At 39.2% G+C, this 19,267-nt stretch overlaps 1 protein-coding gene across 1 annotated transcript in view; it reads left to right on the top strand.

Annotated features, from left to right (window-relative positions):
* AMBN (ameloblastin) overlaps positions 1-4,614 on the top strand; it is a 39,170-nt gene extending 34,556 nt beyond the window's left edge. Inside the window, exons 7-11 of the mRNA XM_049708905.1 lie at positions 168-356; positions 1,266-1,304; positions 1,569-1,628; positions 1,721-1,765; positions 4,069-4,614. Of these exons, the coding sequence (XP_049564862.1) occupies positions 168-356; positions 1,266-1,304; positions 1,569-1,628; positions 1,721-1,765; positions 4,069-4,614 (879 nt within the window). The remainder of the gene's footprint in view (positions 1-167; positions 357-1,265; positions 1,305-1,568; positions 1,629-1,720; positions 1,766-4,068) is intronic.
* The last annotated feature ends 14,653 nt before the right edge of the window (positions 4,615-19,267 follow it).

The raw sequence follows: 19,267 nt of genomic DNA, 5'->3' as shown, positions 1-19,267 counted from the left end.
CTTCAAGACAAGTCTCCTAGACTCTCTTCCAAGTAGAAAGTTCCTCAAGCCCTTTTGCTTTGTCAGACACCACAGTTCAGTGAGCCATCACTTCCTGACGCTCCTTTCAAATTTCTCTGCAGTATGAATATTCTTTGCCTGTGCATCCCCCACCTCTCCCATCGCAGCCATCCCTGCAGCCTCCACAGCCAGGACAGAAACCTTTCCTCCAGCCCACCGTTGTAACCTCCTTCCAGAACACAGTCCAGAAGGGAATACCTCAGCCTCCGATTTACCCGGGACATCCACCCTTGCAGCAATCAGAGGGGCCAATGATTCAACAGGTGGCACCATCAGAAAAGCCATCAAAGACCGAGGTAATTCCTTTCTCTGAAGTCAGATCTGGATCGTCCATTAACTTAGTGAAAGAAAATCGATTTGCAGAGCACATTTAAATAATCAGAGCTTTGGGCATAATGCACGAAAATACAAATGTTTTCGAGCAATTGACATATCTGGGAGTAGAATATAAATATCCATTCCTGCCCTTTGCCATCTGAGATGGCGCATGGATTCTAAAAGATCCTGTTCCTGTAAAATTGGTTTCTTAGTTACAAAAGATGAAAGCTTTCAGAGGAAATAGGACAGCCCAGAGAATTCCAGGCTTCTTATCATCAGGCTTTTTTCAATGTTGGAAGGACTGAGAAAAGTGATTGATCCCTCAGCATTGCAAATAGTATTTTTGCATTATTATTTCTCTATCTGGTAATAGAGAAGACAATCAAGCAAAAGTATCAGGTAATAATATTGAGAAAAGAGCAATGGACAGAAAAGGAAGGTATCATGTAACTAGTATGCTGCAGGCATTTAACATCCCCACATACCACCTGACTCCAATCCTATGAAGATAGATATTATCATCCTTTTTTAAAAAGACATATTTTAAGAGGTTATAAAATTTTCCCAGTATTACACAAAAATTAAGTGGCACAGCCAGCATTCAAATCAATCTGGCATGCTCTGATTCCAAAATTCATTACTTTCTATTCTGCAAAACAAAGCAAACTCATGACAGACATGCCCCATCTCCTCTCTGTGCACTTGAGTCACGTTAGTAAAGGGCAACTGTAATCTCTTTGGTTGTACCCTCAGAGGCGAAATGAAAGTAAAAACAAGGAAATTCATTTTAGATTGTTTTATCATAATCGTAAATAAGATAAGAACATTTTAAGTTCACTTCGTCTATTTTAATTGTTCAGTAATTTTAATATTTATCTGTAATGCAGTTGTCAGGAATGAATTTTGCTGATCCACAAGATCCATCGGTAAGTACAAATCTCAGTAAGACACTTTCTTGGGAAATACATCTCTATACTTCAAGAAAGGAGAGTAAAAAATTTTAATTGCCCCATTTATCCATAAATATGAAATATAATGGGTTCCTTTGTTTGCTTAAGTATTAAATACTTGTTTATCATAGTAATCCATCTGAAAATAAGTTTCATATAATTCCTAGAAATGGCCGTAATGGGAGGTTTGCCTGTGTTATAGCAAATATGAATTGCTTATTCTCTTTCTACCACTTAAAGATGTTTCCAATAGCCCGTTTGATATCTGTGGGACCAGTGCCACAAAATAAACCACCTCCAGTAAGTTTTTTTAATACCACTTCTCTGTGATTTACTTAAAAGTTTTTCTCTTGGGAAATGCATTTTGTGATGATTATTGTATTTATATTTAGCTTTATCCAGGAATATTTTACATGTCCTATGGAGCAAATCAATTGGTAAGTCTTTATCCTATAAAAAGTATCATTTTAATTAAATGTTTTCTTAAGAGATAATATTATAAAATCTAGGCCTCAAACAATAGATTCCATATTCTCTGAATGCCTAAGTTAGCAACTGAAATGGCAAGGAGGCACACTTCCTATTTGGATAATTCTGGCCAGGCATACAAACACACATACACACACACACACACACACACACACACACACACACACACACACACACACAGTGACATTAAAGAAAAGGTCAATTTTCTATCTTAATTATCCAAATTGGCTACATTTATTTAATAATGACTCATCTCTCCACTTTACCCTGCCTCTGGACACAGTATTAATATTAAGTTTTAAAGAAAGACTAAATGACTTTTAACTTTGTCTTGAGTAGTTACAAAGATAATAGGAGTCAGCTGGCTCATAATATGATGCTGTGTTTCTTTTTGAACAGAACGCTCCTGCCAGACTTGGCATCATGAGCTCAGAAGAAATGGCTGTGAGTAATGTCTTCAAAGTCTTCTTAAAATAGTGGCCAAGGGAGAACAGTCACAGATGACTGGCTGCAAGAGGTGTTGGCCCTGAATATAGCTGAATATACAACATGGGACTCAAGTTGTTCCACTCCAAAACCGAAAGCTTGATTCTGAAGCAGTATGCAAAGATTTCATCACATTTCCCATATAGTCGTTTCTGAGTGATGACCATTCTTGCACATAGGATTTTGCCCCATTTCTTGAATATGAGAACAGGAGAAACCTCTCTTGAAAAGCCACCATTATTGAACAGCAAACGCTTCAAACCAAAAAAGATACACATGGTTCATGAAGTTCCCGTTACTTCTCAGACCACTTAACCCCTCAAAATAACAAATTCAACAAAATTGCAAATCATTTAGACCTCAAAATTGAGAGATCAAAAAGAAACAAAATTAACCAAGTTTAAAATTTGATTATTGTAAAATTCAAAGTACATTAACAATGTAAGTCAAGTGTATTCTTATTCTCTTATCATTATCTATGCATACTACAACTTTAAAATTTGAGATCAATAGACTCACACAACTGGACTTTTTTCCCTCAGAAATTTCTACGTTAAATCTGTTAGAGCACAAAGCAAAACAAAACAAAACCATACTGAATTAACAAATCATTATCAACTACGGATCCTACTGAGTTAATAAATACATGTAAACATGCTATCACTGAAGAAAACTTGGATCTCAACATTATTGAGTGCCTTCTGTGAGTGAGACACATAAAAAGATCCTATGGAGGCAAGATAAATAAGATAAGGTTCCTGATCTCAGGGAGTTCACAGTCTAGTCAGTGGAAAAAATAGATACAGGGGCAGAAAATGTGAAAATCATGTGATAAAGGTAGCAGCCCAGGGGTTCACAGTGCCATCCCTGGAGGAGATGATGGGAAAATCTGCGAGTGGAGAGCCAGGAGAAGATAAGAGGAAAAAGTACTGACTCTACATAACACCAACGAAACGGGTTGAAAATTCAAGTGTGTTAATTATTATTTTAGAATTTTAATTAATTTATATTTTGCCTCATTCTTAAAAGATTTTTCTGTAGCTTATGAAAAACACAATAAATATAACCAAAAAATTGAAGATAGAATTTAAAATGAGGAAATGAGAATACAGATATACAAGTTACAAAGCCCTGCACACTTGCTGTAAGAAGCCCAAGATTTGGTCCTGAAATTTTTCACAACAAAGGAAAAAAGGACACATGGTCAGTTCTAGAATTTTAACTGTCCACAGGAAGAAAATATTTCTGTTTCTCCAGAGGGAGGGAGGGAGGGAAGAAGGAAGGAAGTAGAGAAGGAAGGAAGGAAAAATTTTTAAAGCAAAAGAGAAAATATTACATGGGGCTTCATTCATTTTGAGGGATACTGAGAAATGATACTGACAATGTCCTCCAAAACTCTGCTCAACAAACTCAGGAATGCATCAGATTTTGTTTGTCTTATGATGGTATTGCCCTTTTCAACTGCTTATAGTTTTCTTAAAATGAAATTCAAACTACCTTTTGCCTGTAGACTTGGTTCTGTCCTACTTCCCTGCTTCTTTCCCTCTTACCCTTCGGCAGGCATTCAAAGGGTCTTCATCTCCCTTTCAAAGAAGTGAGCGGCCCCACCCAGAAAAGTACAGAAGCCAATTTAGTGAGAAATGTGCTTACACAAAGCTGTCAGCCAACTCTCTGTTCCCTATCAGTTTTTTATGGTTTTTCAGTGAATCTGACGGGTATAATGGCATCGTATAGTTAATAATATGTGATAAATGTTTTTTTCCAGGGAGGAAGAGGAGGCCCCATGGCCTATGGAGCCATGTTCCCGAGATTTGGAGGCATGAGGCCCGGCCTTGGAGGGATGCCCCCCAATCCAGCCATGGGCGGGGACTTTACTCTGGAATTTGACTCCCCAGTCGCTGGAACCAAAGGCCCGGAGAAGGGAGAAGGAGGTGCACAAGACCCCCCTGTGCCGGAGGCCAACCCAGCCGATCTGGAAAACCCAGCTCTCCTTTCAGAGCTAGCACCTGGTGCCCTTGGAGGGCTTCTTGCTAATCCTAAAGGCAATATCCCCAACCTAGCAAGAGGCCCTGCAGGGCAGAGCAGGGGACCCCTCAGGGTCACCCCAGCAGCTGCAGACCCACTGATGACCCCTGGATTAGCTGATGTTTATGAGACCTACAGTGCTGATGAGACCACAACTCTGGGTCTCCAGGAAGAAACCACCGTGGATTCCACAGTGACCCCTGACAGTCAGCACACATCGATGCCAGGAAACAAGGCCCAGCAGCCCCAGATTAAGCATGATGCATGGCATTTCCAAGAGCCCTGAGAGCCTTGAGATATCAGCTACTTACTGTATGCACAAGCTTCCCAGCTTTGTCCCAATAGTCTATCTTTTTGTGAAAACACTTATTACCCTCTGCAGCAAAGGCATTAAAAGTGTTAAGCACATACTAATAAATATAAGTGGCTAGAAATAGTGTAGGTCCCCTTCTTGCTTTCATTCTCTTATTGAAATAAAATGTGTTGCCTGTCTCTGTGATTTAGAAATACTATTAATAACATCAGAGCAAGTCTAAGGGTCTCTGCATTTGAAAATCACCATTTCTTAGCTGTCTTGACATTATAGAATTTCTCTTACTAGCATGACACTGTTATATCCAGGAAATATGACATTGCTTTGGAAATTTTTCTCTAAGCAAAGGCACATATTCTTAGAATTATAAGTTATTTCATTTAAACGTTATTAAATGGGGATTGGTGGACAAGCCCTGACTGGTATTACTGGGTTTGGTATACTGGATTTAAAATTCTCATTTGTAGAGTATTTTATTTAATCTAGTAAAAGCATCTAGCCTATTTTAAATAAAAATTTTTCTCACTGAAACTATCAGAAATTCTACGCTTATTATTTACATATATTCAAACTATTAAGAAAAGCATACTCACCCCCTGTATTTGCTACTCTTTAACCCATTTTATTCAACTCATTTTTCTTTCCTGGAAAGTTTATTGAGTATCTACCAATGTCCTAGGCACTGTGCTAGGGAACAGTGACACAGCCCCTTCCCTCAGAGCTTTCAATAGGGATGATTGACAAGCAGACAAGCAACCACAGTAATAACAAAAACAGCCACTCTAGGCCAAGCCCGAGTACTTTACATGTATTATCTCACAACAACACTGCAAAATAGATACTCCCAAACCTGCAAACATGTGAAAGTGCTATAACAAGGCCAAGTACAGGGTATTCTTGAACCACAGAGGAGATTAGGGGCGTCTCCAGCCTAAGGTTAGGAGCATGGGAGGGGATGGGAGGGATCACATAAGTTTTCTCAGAACAGTATCAAAAGCATCTGTAGAATGAGGCCTCCAAGAGGAAGAAACACAAGAAGAGTTATGTGGGCACCATGTAAGAATTAGCTCATTTCTGTGAAATATAATGTGGGAAAAGGATAACCAGAAAATGATCATTACTTGTCACCAAAGCTAGGTATATATCAGTCACGGCTATTTGCCTAAATTAAGAGGTTCCAAGGCCAGATCTGAAAATTAGCCTCATCCCTAAAAAGGAGCCTCCTCCCCCATTCTCTCCACTTCCTCCCAAGTTGCCCAGCCCAAGTCTTAGGCTCCATGGAGCTCAGATTCCCCTCCATGCCCTGTGGAGATTTTGGAGATGCAGCCAAGGAAAAGAGCCCTGAGATGCCTCCTGACCTGGGATACTTCAGGAGCCTTAACAGGACCATGCAGCCACCTCTTATTTTCTCGCTCTCTCCAGGCAGAGCTCTGCTCACCCCCACTCCATGGGCTAGAGCAGAAGAGGATGTAGGAGATTCAAATTCAGTTTTTGTCCCATAGTGGCTCTGGCAAAGGTGTAAGGGTAACAGAATGACTGCCATGGTAGCCAGCAGATGCCCACTGAGACCCACCTTAGCACTCCAGACAGTCTCCTAAAAAGCAATACGGGGACTTCCCTGGCAGTCCAGTAGTTAGGACTTCACCTTCCAATGCAGGGAGTGCAGGTTTGATCCCTGGTCGAGGAGCTAAGATCCCACATGCCTCGGGGCCAAAAATACAAAACCTAAAACAGAAGCAGTATTGTTACAAATTCAATAAAGACTTTAAAAATGGTCCACATCAAAAAAAAGAAAGCAGTATGGTAAAAGACATATAGAGAGATATGTGTTCAAACCTTGACATCACATCTAATCATCTATGAGTCTTTGGAAATAAGACTTAATCTCTCTGCTCCTGTGCTTTCATTTCCAAATTGGAGCTACAACCCAACTCACCTCACAAGGTTGTTGTGAGAACTAAATGAGATAAAGTACACAGATAAAATTGCTAAATCATAGTAGTTTCCTTCTTTTCCTACTGATCATTTTCATAAGGAGAACCAAGCAAAACAGCAGCAGTAACAGTGGAGAAATGGAATTTTCCCATCATCTGATGAAATTGTGCTTTTCTATTCACACTTCCACACACTACCTTTTTCGTCCTTCTTTGTAATTCAGAGCATACATTTATGAGCTCACATACGCTGGTTTCTCTGATGAATGTTGTCCTATAAAGGGCTCAAAGCAGGCTGGGCACTTAATTGTGTAAATAGTTAGATCAACTTTGACAAGGTGGGATACCAAGTTGTTGATACCCTGCCACCATAGCCACCTCAAACACCAGTCCATGAGAAAACACCAAGGTGGTCAGGGAAAGAGGCTAAATGTCGCCCACAGGAGGAGCCATCTTAATTATTGAGAATTTCTTCTACTATGGCTTCCCTCTACCAGAAATTTATATGAGAAATGAATATCTTCCTACTGCATCCCATCCCGAAGCCTCTATTTCAATAGCCTGCCTTCTAGACTGCCTTATTAGTAATCTTCCAATCTTGCTCTTTCCAAGTCCTTGACCAGCTGACCAATCTGGTGTTGTCCCTGAGTTTGTATATATCTATATCTCAGGCCATTTGTCCTTCCACACAAAATAGACAAACTAAAATTCTGCCCACTCAGTGGGGTTGTGGTGCATTAACCGTGCACTTCCAGCTGATACCTGAGTATAGAAATCCATGAACCACACACACACTCTTTCCTCTCCATTAATTGATCAGAAATAAGGTAGTCATATAATTGATTCTCCAAACTAGGATACTTTGATAACGAAAAGTGGTGTCATGAATGATGAATGAATGTCGGACAACAGGTGTAAACCAGTACTACCTAGGGCAAACCTTGACATCTGGTTATTCTAGTCATATGGAACTCCCCGTGAAGCCAAATGTGTGGATTGAGGGAAAGCCATCAAAGTTATAAAGAGGAACCTGAACCTGTTGCTTAGGCAAATTACTTGATGCCTCCAGACCTGCTAAAGCCTGACCATTTTCACTTACAATGGAATGCTGCTGTTTATACTATTTTATGGTTCAGTGGATCATAAATCACATAGTTCAAGATGGGTAACTCAAGTAGCATAGTCACTTGGCATCCCAAAATCAGCATATTGTGTCTATTAGGGTCCAGTAGCAAGATAAGAACTTCTTTTCACAAGGAGAACCCTAAGGTTCCGTGCTCTTATTCTCCTGTCAGGACTTGTCAGAGGTCCACAGATACTTCCATAAAGCCCTGAGTCATAATGCCAAAGTGACAGGGAAGCTTATGCTACAACACGTACCCCTCCCTTGTCCTAAGTCCCACTCAAAACTGGCAGCCTTTCAAGTTATACACTAGGTGGTATATGTTGTCTTCAGAACACAAAGAAATCCAAAAGCATTGTGCTTCTCTCTTACTGTAGGGTGGTGCAAGCTGCTGCAACTTGCCTTTCACTTTAGTTATCTTGACATGCCCCAGACTACTAGACCTCTAGAAATGTCAGGAGCCCCATAAACTTCTGCAGTATTTATCTTCCACCCTCTGGCTTGCTACTTCATTCTAATCAAAACCTGTTGCATTGTGTCTTCAATGTAATGGATTGGCATGATTTCCTGTGGGATTTGAAGATGATCAAGGACCCTCAGGACTATCTTATGACAAATTGCAAGAGAGGTGACACAGTCCTGGGGCAAAACAGTTTAAGTTTGTATTGTCCCTGCCATTTAAAAGAAAACTGCTTCTGATTTTTCTTACTGATTGGAATAGAAAGAAAGCATCTGTCATATCAATAGCTACATATGAAGTGCCATGGGCTATACTGATTTGTTCCAATAAAGCTACCACATCTAGAACTATAGCTACCACTGGCATCACCACCTGATTGATTTTGCAATAATCCACTGTGTCCCCATGACCCATATAGCATTTACATCAGCCAAACAAGTGAGTTAAGTGCGGATGTGGTAGGTCATCTCCCAAGCCTTCAGTGGTGACACTAATCTCTGTAGTTCCCCCTATAGGTTTTACCATCTTGTTGAGGGATTAAAGAAAGGAATACAGTTCTAGGAGCTTCCTTCCACTTGGACCTTCCTACTTAGAGCTTTCATTCCACTGGGGTAGGAATCAATGTGGAATGCTGCCAATTGTTAGGCATATCTATTCTGACTATATATTCTGGGACTGGGGAAATAACCACAAGATAGAGTCATTGGGCCACAGTTAGATGGATGTAGACCAAGATTCCATCTCTCATATGACTTCTATAAGCTTTAATTGGTAAAATATGAAGATTTTCAGGTTCATAACCACTATCTAATAACCTCCAGAAAGTTTGGGTATTTCTCTTCCCTCACTCCACCCTACACAGTCACCACAGTAAACTGCTTCAAGTCTTTCTAGAGAAAATCTAAGGAAACTTCCAAAATATACATATGTGGTCTTTCTCACAGGGACCTCATCTCCCCTCAGCTAAGGGGCTCTAGGTCTGAAAACTAGATAAGAGACTGTGAATTCCATTGTGGTGACTTGAGTTAGGTTTGGTGAACCTAGAATTTTTTTTTAACATCTTTATTGGAGTATAATTGTTTTACAATGGTGTGTTAGTTTCTGCTGTATAACAAAGTGAATCAACTATACGTATACATACATCCTTATATCCCCTTCCTCTTGCATCTTCCTCCCACCCTCGCTATCCCACCCCTCTAGGTGGTCACAAAGCACCGAGCTGATCTCCCTGTGCCATGCGGCTGCTTCCCAATAGCTATCTATTTTACATTTGGTAGTGTATATATGTCCATGCCACTCTCTCACTTCAACCCAGCTTACCCTTCTCCCTCCCCGTGTCCTCAAGTCCATTCTCTACATCTGCATCTTTATTTCTGTCCTGCCCCTAGTGAACCTAGAATCTTTTTATCTTTTTATGTCAAGCAGCACCTTAACAGGATGTCCATCTACTGTTTTCTAGAGACCATGATCTACTAGTCATCACCACAGATCCCTGTAGGTCAAAGCACCCTGACTACCATTCCATCTGGTGGCTTATTATATCCTCCTTGTCTCTGAGAGATGAGCATCACCACCTGGCCTCTATTATTTCATAATTCTATATTACCCATTGATATTCCAAAGCAGCAGCCCCTATCATTTTATCTGACCTACAGAGGATAAAACCACAGAGCTCTTCATAATGCCTTAGTCAAGGAAGTGTCTTCTAGGCCATTCTGGGTGGAGAAAGGTTGGGAGTGAATCTGGAATGGTAAACATAATAGATCCATTATGCCAATGTGTCTCAATTGTCACACCTGCCATCAGTGTAAAGGCAATAATTTTGAAGTAGTACATAAATAACCATACTTTACTTACATCAAGTTTTCCATTTACAGATGCAAAAATGAGGTTCCTTTTAAACTAAATTTTATTTTTTAAGCGTTAAAAATTTTGAAATTAAGTAAACAGTACAGATTAGGGTAGGATATGGCAACAATCACGAAGGCAGTAGTACATAAGTGACTATGTATATGAATAAAGTTTGGGAAAACACTAACTTAATTCAATATTCTCATTTATGGGTGAGGAGTCTAATGCCCAGAAAAATAATGTCTTTTTTCAAATTCTACTTGCTGTTAATAGCTGAAAAATGCAGACCTTCAGATTTCCCATTCAGCACTCTCACACAGACCCTCCACAGCAGTCAAGCATCCACTTGAGAATCAAATGAAAGCTATGAATCATCTTTCCTAGTATTCATAAAATTCTCCCTACAATTTCAGGGATTACTCAGACAGCCTAAAGTCTAATCATTCAAATACCTACCAGTATATGGTATTGTATGACTTGAGCAAATATTCAAACTGACCCTGACTCATAGTCTGAATTTTTCAGAACTTGAAAATACTCTTTTCGGGAAAACAAGTCTCCAACTCATGACAACTTTGAATTCCTAGGTGTGTTCCACTTCCATCCAAATCTGCAGCTTGTACTGAAAGGTCAGCTCATATGGGCTGCATGTGACTATCAGTCAAAGGACATCAACACACAGGCTGGGCTGCATTTTGCAAAGAGGGGCACCAAACCCAAAGTTTAGACAGTTCCTTTCTTCCATAAACACTAGAGACTAGGGGGAAAGTAGGAGTACCGGCAACCACACTCTGCAGAAGCCAGACGCTAGAAACAAAACTCCCAGCTTTGAGAAATGATCATTATGAAGCTGTTTGTCAGCATACCTTTTGCTGATGTCTTCAGCTCTCTGCCTGCACTTTCATCTTTCACAGGGCTCAGCACCTTTCTGCCCAGAAACCCTCACATAACCACCAGTTTGATAATGACTTAAAGATAAGCTATGTGAGCACAGCAAAGAAAATGACTGTGGGTTTTCCCAAGTGGATGGGGATTACATTCTAATTTATTCACAATCTAGAAATGTGGAGGTGTTATTTAAAGATGTGTTTAGAAAAACTGACATAAAATGGTCAACCCTGGAGTCATGTGTCTAGCACAGGTTAGACATGATTTCAATATGACTGTCTAGGGTTATGCTACTCCATCATGCAAGGAAGGCTAAGTCCCAGATGACGGAAGCTACAGCATTACTACAGGGCACAACCTTGGGGAAAAAATGGAAGATAGAAAGTCAGAAATCCTAAAACTGTCCCTCTGTCTTGGATCTCTGAGACTTCCTTTTATACCCAGCCCATGCCCAAATATGCCAAGTCAGCTACATTCAAGCCAAGTTTACGAAAGGTGTGGGTGTTGAAAACATAGATTTTGTCTCCTTTTTTGCAGTTTTAGAAATGTTAGTGCCAAGCACATACTTTTGTGAAAGATCCCATGCTGGTGCTGAGGGTGGTTACCTATCCCAGTTTCCTGGAAAGCACATTTGTCCAACAAAGACCCAAGTGAACACCATGCACTAAGCACTATTTCAGGCATTGAAAAAAAAAGCAGTTAACAGAAAACCAAATCTGTGATACAATGTTAAATAATGATAAGCCCTGTGTAGAAACTAAAACAGAGTGAGGGAAGAAGGAGGAAGAAGATACTACGGGGTGGTTAGGGAGAGGTCACTGAGGAGGTGACATTTGAATGGGATGATTTCCAAACTGAAAGGTCCTTAGAGAACCTTTAAGGTACATTAAAATTTTTAAAAATAAAACACTGAATGCCAAAAAAGTTAAATAACTTGCTCAAAATTACACAGAGAAGAACATGGGACCCACTGGAAGCCAGTCTGACCAAGGTATTCCCAGTCTGTTATTCTGTGCTACCTTCTACCACTTCTAAAGCACCTTCTGAGTCTTGGTGTTACACAGGCGGAAGGAAACCTGTGAATTAACCCTGACTCCATGGCTGGATTTCATTAGACAGCAGTACAGCACAGTAGTTTAAATACCAATTCTGCCCTTCCTGGTTGGTGACCCCATTCCTTCATCATTCTGTGCCATGGCTTCCTTATGTGAAAGCAAAACATGCAAGGTTAAGAAAGGTATTAAAACTCAACATGTTTGTTAAGAACTTACAATATTGACTTGCATATTAAGAGCTCCATAAATGCTAGCAATTACTGTGTTTTTTAGAACTACTGATGTATATAATATCGCCTATCATTACAATTGCAATGAATTAATTATTTGTGTAATGTTTGTTTAAAATCTGCCTCCCCTGCTATAGCCCATAAGCTCTGTGACAGCAGGGATATTTGTCTTGTTTATCTCAGTGTCTCCAGATGCTAGAATGGTACCTGACTCAGAATATGTGCCTGATAAATATTTACTGAATGACTTAATGAATTAAAAATGCATAATTGCCATAGATTTTGGAAAAGAAAGCAAAGCTGGTGAGAATTTTGCCAGTAAAAACTGCCATTGCACATTTAGACGTAATGAGTCTCTAATTTAGGCTAACTATTTGTTGCCACAAGAGAGGGCTTTAAGTAGGCAATAGCCTAAGTCATTTTGTATAAGCAGCTACATGTACATGGTCCCCTATTTTATACTGCCCATAATTACTTATCATAAGAGTCAAGTTCAGTTAAGCTTCTGCGATTGTACTTAATTCATTCAGCCAACACATTTTGAGCACCTACTAGACCCTGGTACTGTACTGGCCACTAGAGACACAATGATACCAAGATGAGTAGGTAACTCAGGTGCTGCGGTAAATGCTGCTGCTTAGATAAGGACTCAAAGAACAGAAAAGTTGACTCTGCTGGGAGAGAAGGGTGCAGTTTCTCAGAAGAGGGTATTTTGGGGTTGGCTCTGAAAAGATACAGAGTTTTTTAAGTGGAAGAAGTAAAGAGGGAATTCTAGGCTCAGAAAACCACAAGTGCAGATGGACAAATATTTAGAAAGCTCTGGAGAGTCTGGGGAGGGGAAATAATATGGCAAGAGTGTCATGATGTCAGGAAATATTCTTTAGTGTTAGGTTATGAAAAACAAGAGGAGGCAGATAGTGACTTGTATGCCCGGCTAAGGAGTGTACATTTTGTTCTGTAGCTCTCAGAGAAGAGTGATACAGGACCAGAACTGGTCTGGGTGAAATTAACCTTGATAGTAGTGAAGTGGGTTGGATGGAGGGTGTCTTTGAATGGGGGACGATTGGAGGCATGAATCCAGTTAGGACTGTCTCTGTCCTCTGAGTCTTTTTTCCTGTCTGCCCTTTCTGTCTCCCCAACCTGTGTGTGTGTGTGTGTGTGTGTGTGTGTGTGTGTGTGTGTGTGTGTGTGTGTCTCCCTCTCTCGCACCCTCTGGCTCTCTGCTCTCTCTCACTCTCTCTATCTCTCTGGCTGACTGCCTCTCCCATTATCGTTATTTGATGTACTGAGTCTCAAACCTGGAGCGTAGTTATCAACTGCTAATAACTGCTCAAAAAAAAGAAAACATCGTGTGGTGAAATGGACATTAAATTGAAAGTCAGTGCCACCAACATTGACCCTGACCAGGAGTGGAACCCTAAAAAAATCAATTAATCTCTCTAGACCATCTTCCCCCCCACACCTTATATGCACAATGAAGTGGTTGAATTACCAGATTTTATTTAATTCCACAAATATTTACTGAGTGCTCACTATTGTTCAAGGTGCTAGGAATTCAGTAATGGACAAAACAGATAAAATTCCCTGCCTTTATTGCAGAAGAGGAAGACAGACAAAAACTTTGTTAGGAAAATATACATCAGTTGATGATGAGTGAAATCGAGAAAAATGAAGCAGGAGAGGGGATTAGTGAGGATGATAGGGCTACAGTTTTACCTCACTGAGAAGGTAAAATTTGAGTGAAGACCTAAAGGAGGCAGGGGAGTAAGCCGCATAGACTCTGGGTAAAAGCATTCTAAGCAAAAGGCATAGCAAAGATCCTGAGGTACAAGCATACCCGGTATGATCAAGACAAAGTAACAAGGCCAGTGTGGCCTGAGCAGAGGAAAGACACAAAGTAGGAAGAGAAGGACATCAGAGAGTTGGGATCAGACACATAGGGGCTTGTGGCTATTTAAAGCTTGTCTTTAAAACAGGCTGAGATGAGGACCCACTGGAGGAAGGTCATGATCTGACTTATATATTTAATTTATCACTCTGGCTGCTAATTTGAGAATAAACTGAAAAGGAGGAAGAAGCAGAGGGACCACTAAGGTGGTAAGATTGGACCACAGTGGGTGGAAGAGGTGCAAAATTGTCTGATTCTGGATCTATTCTGTAGGTAGGGCTGACGGGATTTTCCGAGGAATGGGAGAAGAGTCAAAGATTATCCCAAGGCTTTAGGTCTGTGAAACTAGAACAAGGATACCATCCCTTTAGATAATCCTAAAGTCTCTTCTACCTCTGAGATTTAATGATTTGGAGAAACTTTTTCTCTTCCTTCATAGTGGAATCTTCCACTATTTCAGAAACCAGTTCTTAAAAAACTGAACATATATGATATCTCTTTTATATTATTTTCTCTCTTCAGAAAGCTTTTCCAATGCAGGAAAATCTATTTCATTGTTTAAAAATAAATGAAAGAAAAATATCCTTTTGTTTAAAAACCCAATCTTTTCCAGTTGCTTATCTTTTTTAACATCTTTATTGGAGTATAATTGCTTTACAATGTTGTTTTAGTTTCTGCTGTATAACAAAGTGAATCAGCTATATGTGTACATATATCCCCATATCCCCTCCTTCAGGCATCTCCCTCCCACCCTCCCTATCCCACCCCTCTAGGTGGTCACAAAGCACCGAGCTGATCTATGCTATGCAGCTGCTTCCCACTAGCTAGCTATTTTACATTTGGTAGTATATATATGTCCATGCCACTCTCTCACTTCGTCCCAGCTTACCCTTCTCTCTCCCCGTGTCCTCAAGTCCATTCTCTATGACAGCGTCTTTATTTCTGTACAGCCCCTAGCTTCTTCAGAACCTTTTTTTCTTTAGATTCCATATATATGTGTTAGCATATGGCATTTGTTTTTCTCTTTCTGACTTACTTCACTCTGTATGACAGTCTCTAGGTCCATCCACCTCACTACAAATAACTCAATTTCATTTCTTTTTATGGCGGAGTAATATTCCATTGTATATATGTGCCACATCTTCTCTATCCATTCATCTGCCAATGGACACATAGGTTGCTTCCATGTCCTGGCTATTGTAAATAGAGCTGCAATGAACATTGTGGTACATGACTCTTTTTGAATTATGGTATTCGCAGGGTGTATGCCCCAGAGTGGGACTGCTGGGTCATATGGTAGTTCTATTTTTAGTTTTTTAAGGAATCTCCATACTGTTCTCCAGAGTGGCTGTATCAATTTATATTCCCACCAACAGTGCAAGAGGGTTCCCTTTTCTCCACACCCTCTCCAGCATTTATTCTTTGTAGATTTTTTTAGGGTGGCCATTCTGACTGGTGTCATTGTAGTTTTGACTTGCATTTATCTAATGATTAGTGATGTTGACCATTCTTTCATGTGTTTGTTGGCAATCTGTATATCTTCTTTGGAGAAATGTCTATTTAGGTCTTCTGCCCATTTTTGCATTGGCTTGTTTCTTTTTTTTGATATTGAGCTCTATGAGCTGCTTGTAAATTTTGGAGATTAATCCTTTGTCAGTTGCTTCGTTTGCAAATATTTTCACCCATTCTGAGGGTCGTCTTTTCATCTTATTTATGGTTTGCTTTGCTGTGCAAAAGATTTTAAGTTTCATTAGGTCCCATTTGTTTATTTTTTTTTTCCATTTCTCTAGGAGGTGGGTCAAAAAGGATCTTGCTGTGATTTATGTCATTGAGTGTTCTGCCTATGTTTTCCTCTAAGAGTTTTATAGTGTCTGGCCTTACATTTAGGGCTTAAATCCATTTTGAGTTTATTTTTGTGTATGGTATTAGGGAGTGTTCTAATTTCATTCTTTTACATGTAGCTGTCCAGTTTTCCCAGCACCACTTATTTAACAGGCTATATTTTCTCCATTGTATATTCTTGCCTCCTTTATCAAAAATAAGGTGACCATATGTGCATGGTTTATCTCTGTGCTTTCTATCCTGTTCCATTGATCTATATTTCTGTTTTTCCGCCAGTAACATACTGTCTTGATTATTGTAGCTTTGTAGTATAGTCTGAAGTCTGGGAGCCTGATTCCTCCAGCTCCGTTTTTCTTTCTCAAGATTGCTTTGGCTATTCAGGGTATTTTATGTTTCCATACAAATTGTGAAATTTTTTGTTCTAGTTCTGTGAAAAATGCCATTGGTGGTTTGATAGGGATTGCATTGAATCTGTAGATTACTTTGAGTAGTATAGTCATTTTCACAATGTTGATTCTTCCAATCCAAGAATATGGTATATCTCTCCAACTGTTTGTATTATCTTTGATTTCTTTCATCAGTGTCATAGTTTTCTGCATACAGGTCTTTTGTCTCCTTAGGTAGGCTTATTCCTAGGTATTTTATTCTTTTTGTTGCAATGGTAAATGGGAGTGTGTCCTTAATTACTCTTTTGGATTTTTTATCATTAGTGTATAGGAATGCCAGAGATTTCTGTGCATTAATTTTGTATCCTGCTACTTTAGCAAATTCATTGATTAGCTCTAGTAGTTTTCTGGTAGCATCTTTAGGATTCTCTATGTATAGCTTCATGTCATCTGCAAACAGTGACAGCTTTACTTCTTCTTTTCTGATTTAGATTCAATTTATTTCTTTTTGTTCTCAGATTGCTGTGGCTAAAATTTCCAAAACTATGTTGAATGATAGTGGTGAGAGTGGACAACCTTGTCTTGTTCCTGATCTTAGAGGAAATGGTTTCAGTTTTTCACCATTGAGAATGATGTTGGCTGTGGGCTTCTCACAGACGGCCTTTATTAGGTTCAGGTAACTTCCCTCTATACCTTCTTTCTGGAGGGTTTTTATCATAAATGGGTGTTGAATTTTGTCGAGAATTTTTTCTGCATCTATTGAGATTATCATATGGTTTTCCTCCTTCAGTTTGTTAATATGATTTATCACATTTATTGATTTGTGTATCCTTGATTTGAAGAATCCTTGCAATCCTGGGATAAACCCCACTTGATCATGGTGTATGATCCTTTTAATGTGCTCTTAGATTCTGTTTGCTAGTATTTTGTTGAGGATTTTTGCATCCATATTCATCAGTGATATTGGCCTGTAGTTTTATTTCTTTGTGACATCTTTGTCTGGTTTTGGTATCAGGATGATGGTGGCCTTGTAGAAAGAGTTTGGGAGTGTTCCTCCCTCTGCTGAATTCTGGAAGAGTTTGAGAAGGATAGGCATTAGCTCTTCTTTAAATATTGATAGAATTTGCCTGTGAAGCCATCTGGTCCTGGGCTTTTGTTTGTTGGAAGATTTTTAATCACAGTCTCAATTTCAGTGCTTGTGACTGGTCTGTTTATGTTTTCTATTTCTTCCTGGTTCAGTCTCAGAAGGTTGTGTATTTCTAAGAATTTTCCCATTTCTTCCAGGTTGTCCATTTTATTGGCATATAGTTGCTTCTAGTAATCTCTCACGATCTTTTGTATTTCTGCAGTGTCCGTTGTTACTTCTCCTTTTTCATTTCTAATTTTGTTGATTTGAGTCTTCTCCTTTTTTATGTTGATGAGTCTGGCTAATGGTTTATCAATTTTGTTTATCTTCTCAAAGAACCAGCTTTTAGTTTTATTGATCTTTGCTCTTGTTTCCTTCATTTCTTTTTCATTTATTTCTGATCTGATCTTTATGATTGTTTTCCTTCTGTTAACTTTGGGGTTTTTTTGTTCTTCTTTCTCTAATTACTTTAGGTGTAAGGTTAGGTTGTTTATTTGAGATGTTTCTTGTTTCTTGAGGTAGGATTGTATTGCTATAAACTTCCCTCTTAGAACTGCTTTTGCTGCATCCCATAGGTTTTGGGCCGTCGTGTTTTCATTGTCATTTGTTTCTAGGTATTTTTTGATTTCCTCTTTGATTTCTTCAGTGATCTCTTGGTCATTTTGTAGTGTATTTTTCAGCCTCCATGTGTTTGTATTTTTTTACAGATTTTTTCCTGTAATTGATATCTAGTCTCATAGCGTTGTAGTGGGAAAAGATACTTGATATGATTTCAATTTTCTTAAATTTACCAAGGCTTGATTTGTGACCCAAGATATGATCTATCCTGGTGAACGTTCCATGAGCACTTGAGAAGAAAGTGTATTCTGTTGTTTTGGGATGGAATGTCCTATAAATATTAATGAAGCCCATCTTGTTCAATGTATCATTTAAAGCTTGTGTTTCCTTATTTATTTTCATTTTGGATGATCTGTCCATTGGTGAAAGTGGGGTGTTACAGTCCCCTACTATGATTGTGTTTCTGTCGATTTCTCCTTTTATGGCTGTTAGTATTTGCCTTATGTATTGAGGTGCTCCTATGTTGGGTGTATATTTCCAATTGTTTCATCTTCTTCTTGGATGGACCCCTTGATCATTAAGTAGTATCCTTCTTTGTCTCTTGCAATAGTCTTTATTTTAAAGTCTATTTTGTCTGATATGAGAATTGCTACTCCAGCTTTCTTTTTATTTCCAATGGCATGGAATATCTTTTTCCATCTCCTGACTTTCAGTCTGTATGTGTCCCTAGGTCTGAAGTGGGTCTCTTGTAGGCACAACATATACAGGTCTTGTTTTTGTATCCATTCAGCCAGTCTATGTCTTTTGGTTGGAGCATTTAATCCATTTACATTTAAGGTAGTTATTGATGTGTATGTTCCTATTACCATTTTCTTAATTGTTTTGGGTCTGTTATTGTAGGCCTTTTCCTTCTCTTGTGTTTCCTGCCTAGAGAAGTTCCTTTAGCATTTGTTGTAAAGCTGGTTTGGTGGTGCTGAATTCTCTTAGCTTTTGCTTGTCTGTAAGCAAAAGCAGATTCTCCGTTGAATCTGAATGAGATCCTTGCTGGGTAGAGTAATCTTGGTTGTAAGTTTTTCCCTTTTATCACTTTATATATGTCCAGCCACTCCCTTTTGACTTGCAAAGTTTCTGCTGAAAGATCAGCTGTTAACCTTATGGGGATTCCCTTGTATGTTGTTTGTTGGTTTTCCCTTGCTGCTTTTAATATTTTTTCCTTCTAGTTAATTTTTGATAGTTTGATTAATATGTGTCTTGGCATGTTTCTCCTTGGATTTATCCTGTATGG

This window comes from Orcinus orca, chromosome 4 (genome assembly GCF_937001465.1).
Source record: "Orcinus orca chromosome 4, mOrcOrc1.1, whole genome shotgun sequence".
Lineage (NCBI taxonomy): Eukaryota > Metazoa > Chordata > Mammalia > Artiodactyla > Delphinidae > Orcinus > Orcinus orca.
This window is presented reverse-complemented; position numbering and strand designations above follow the sequence as displayed.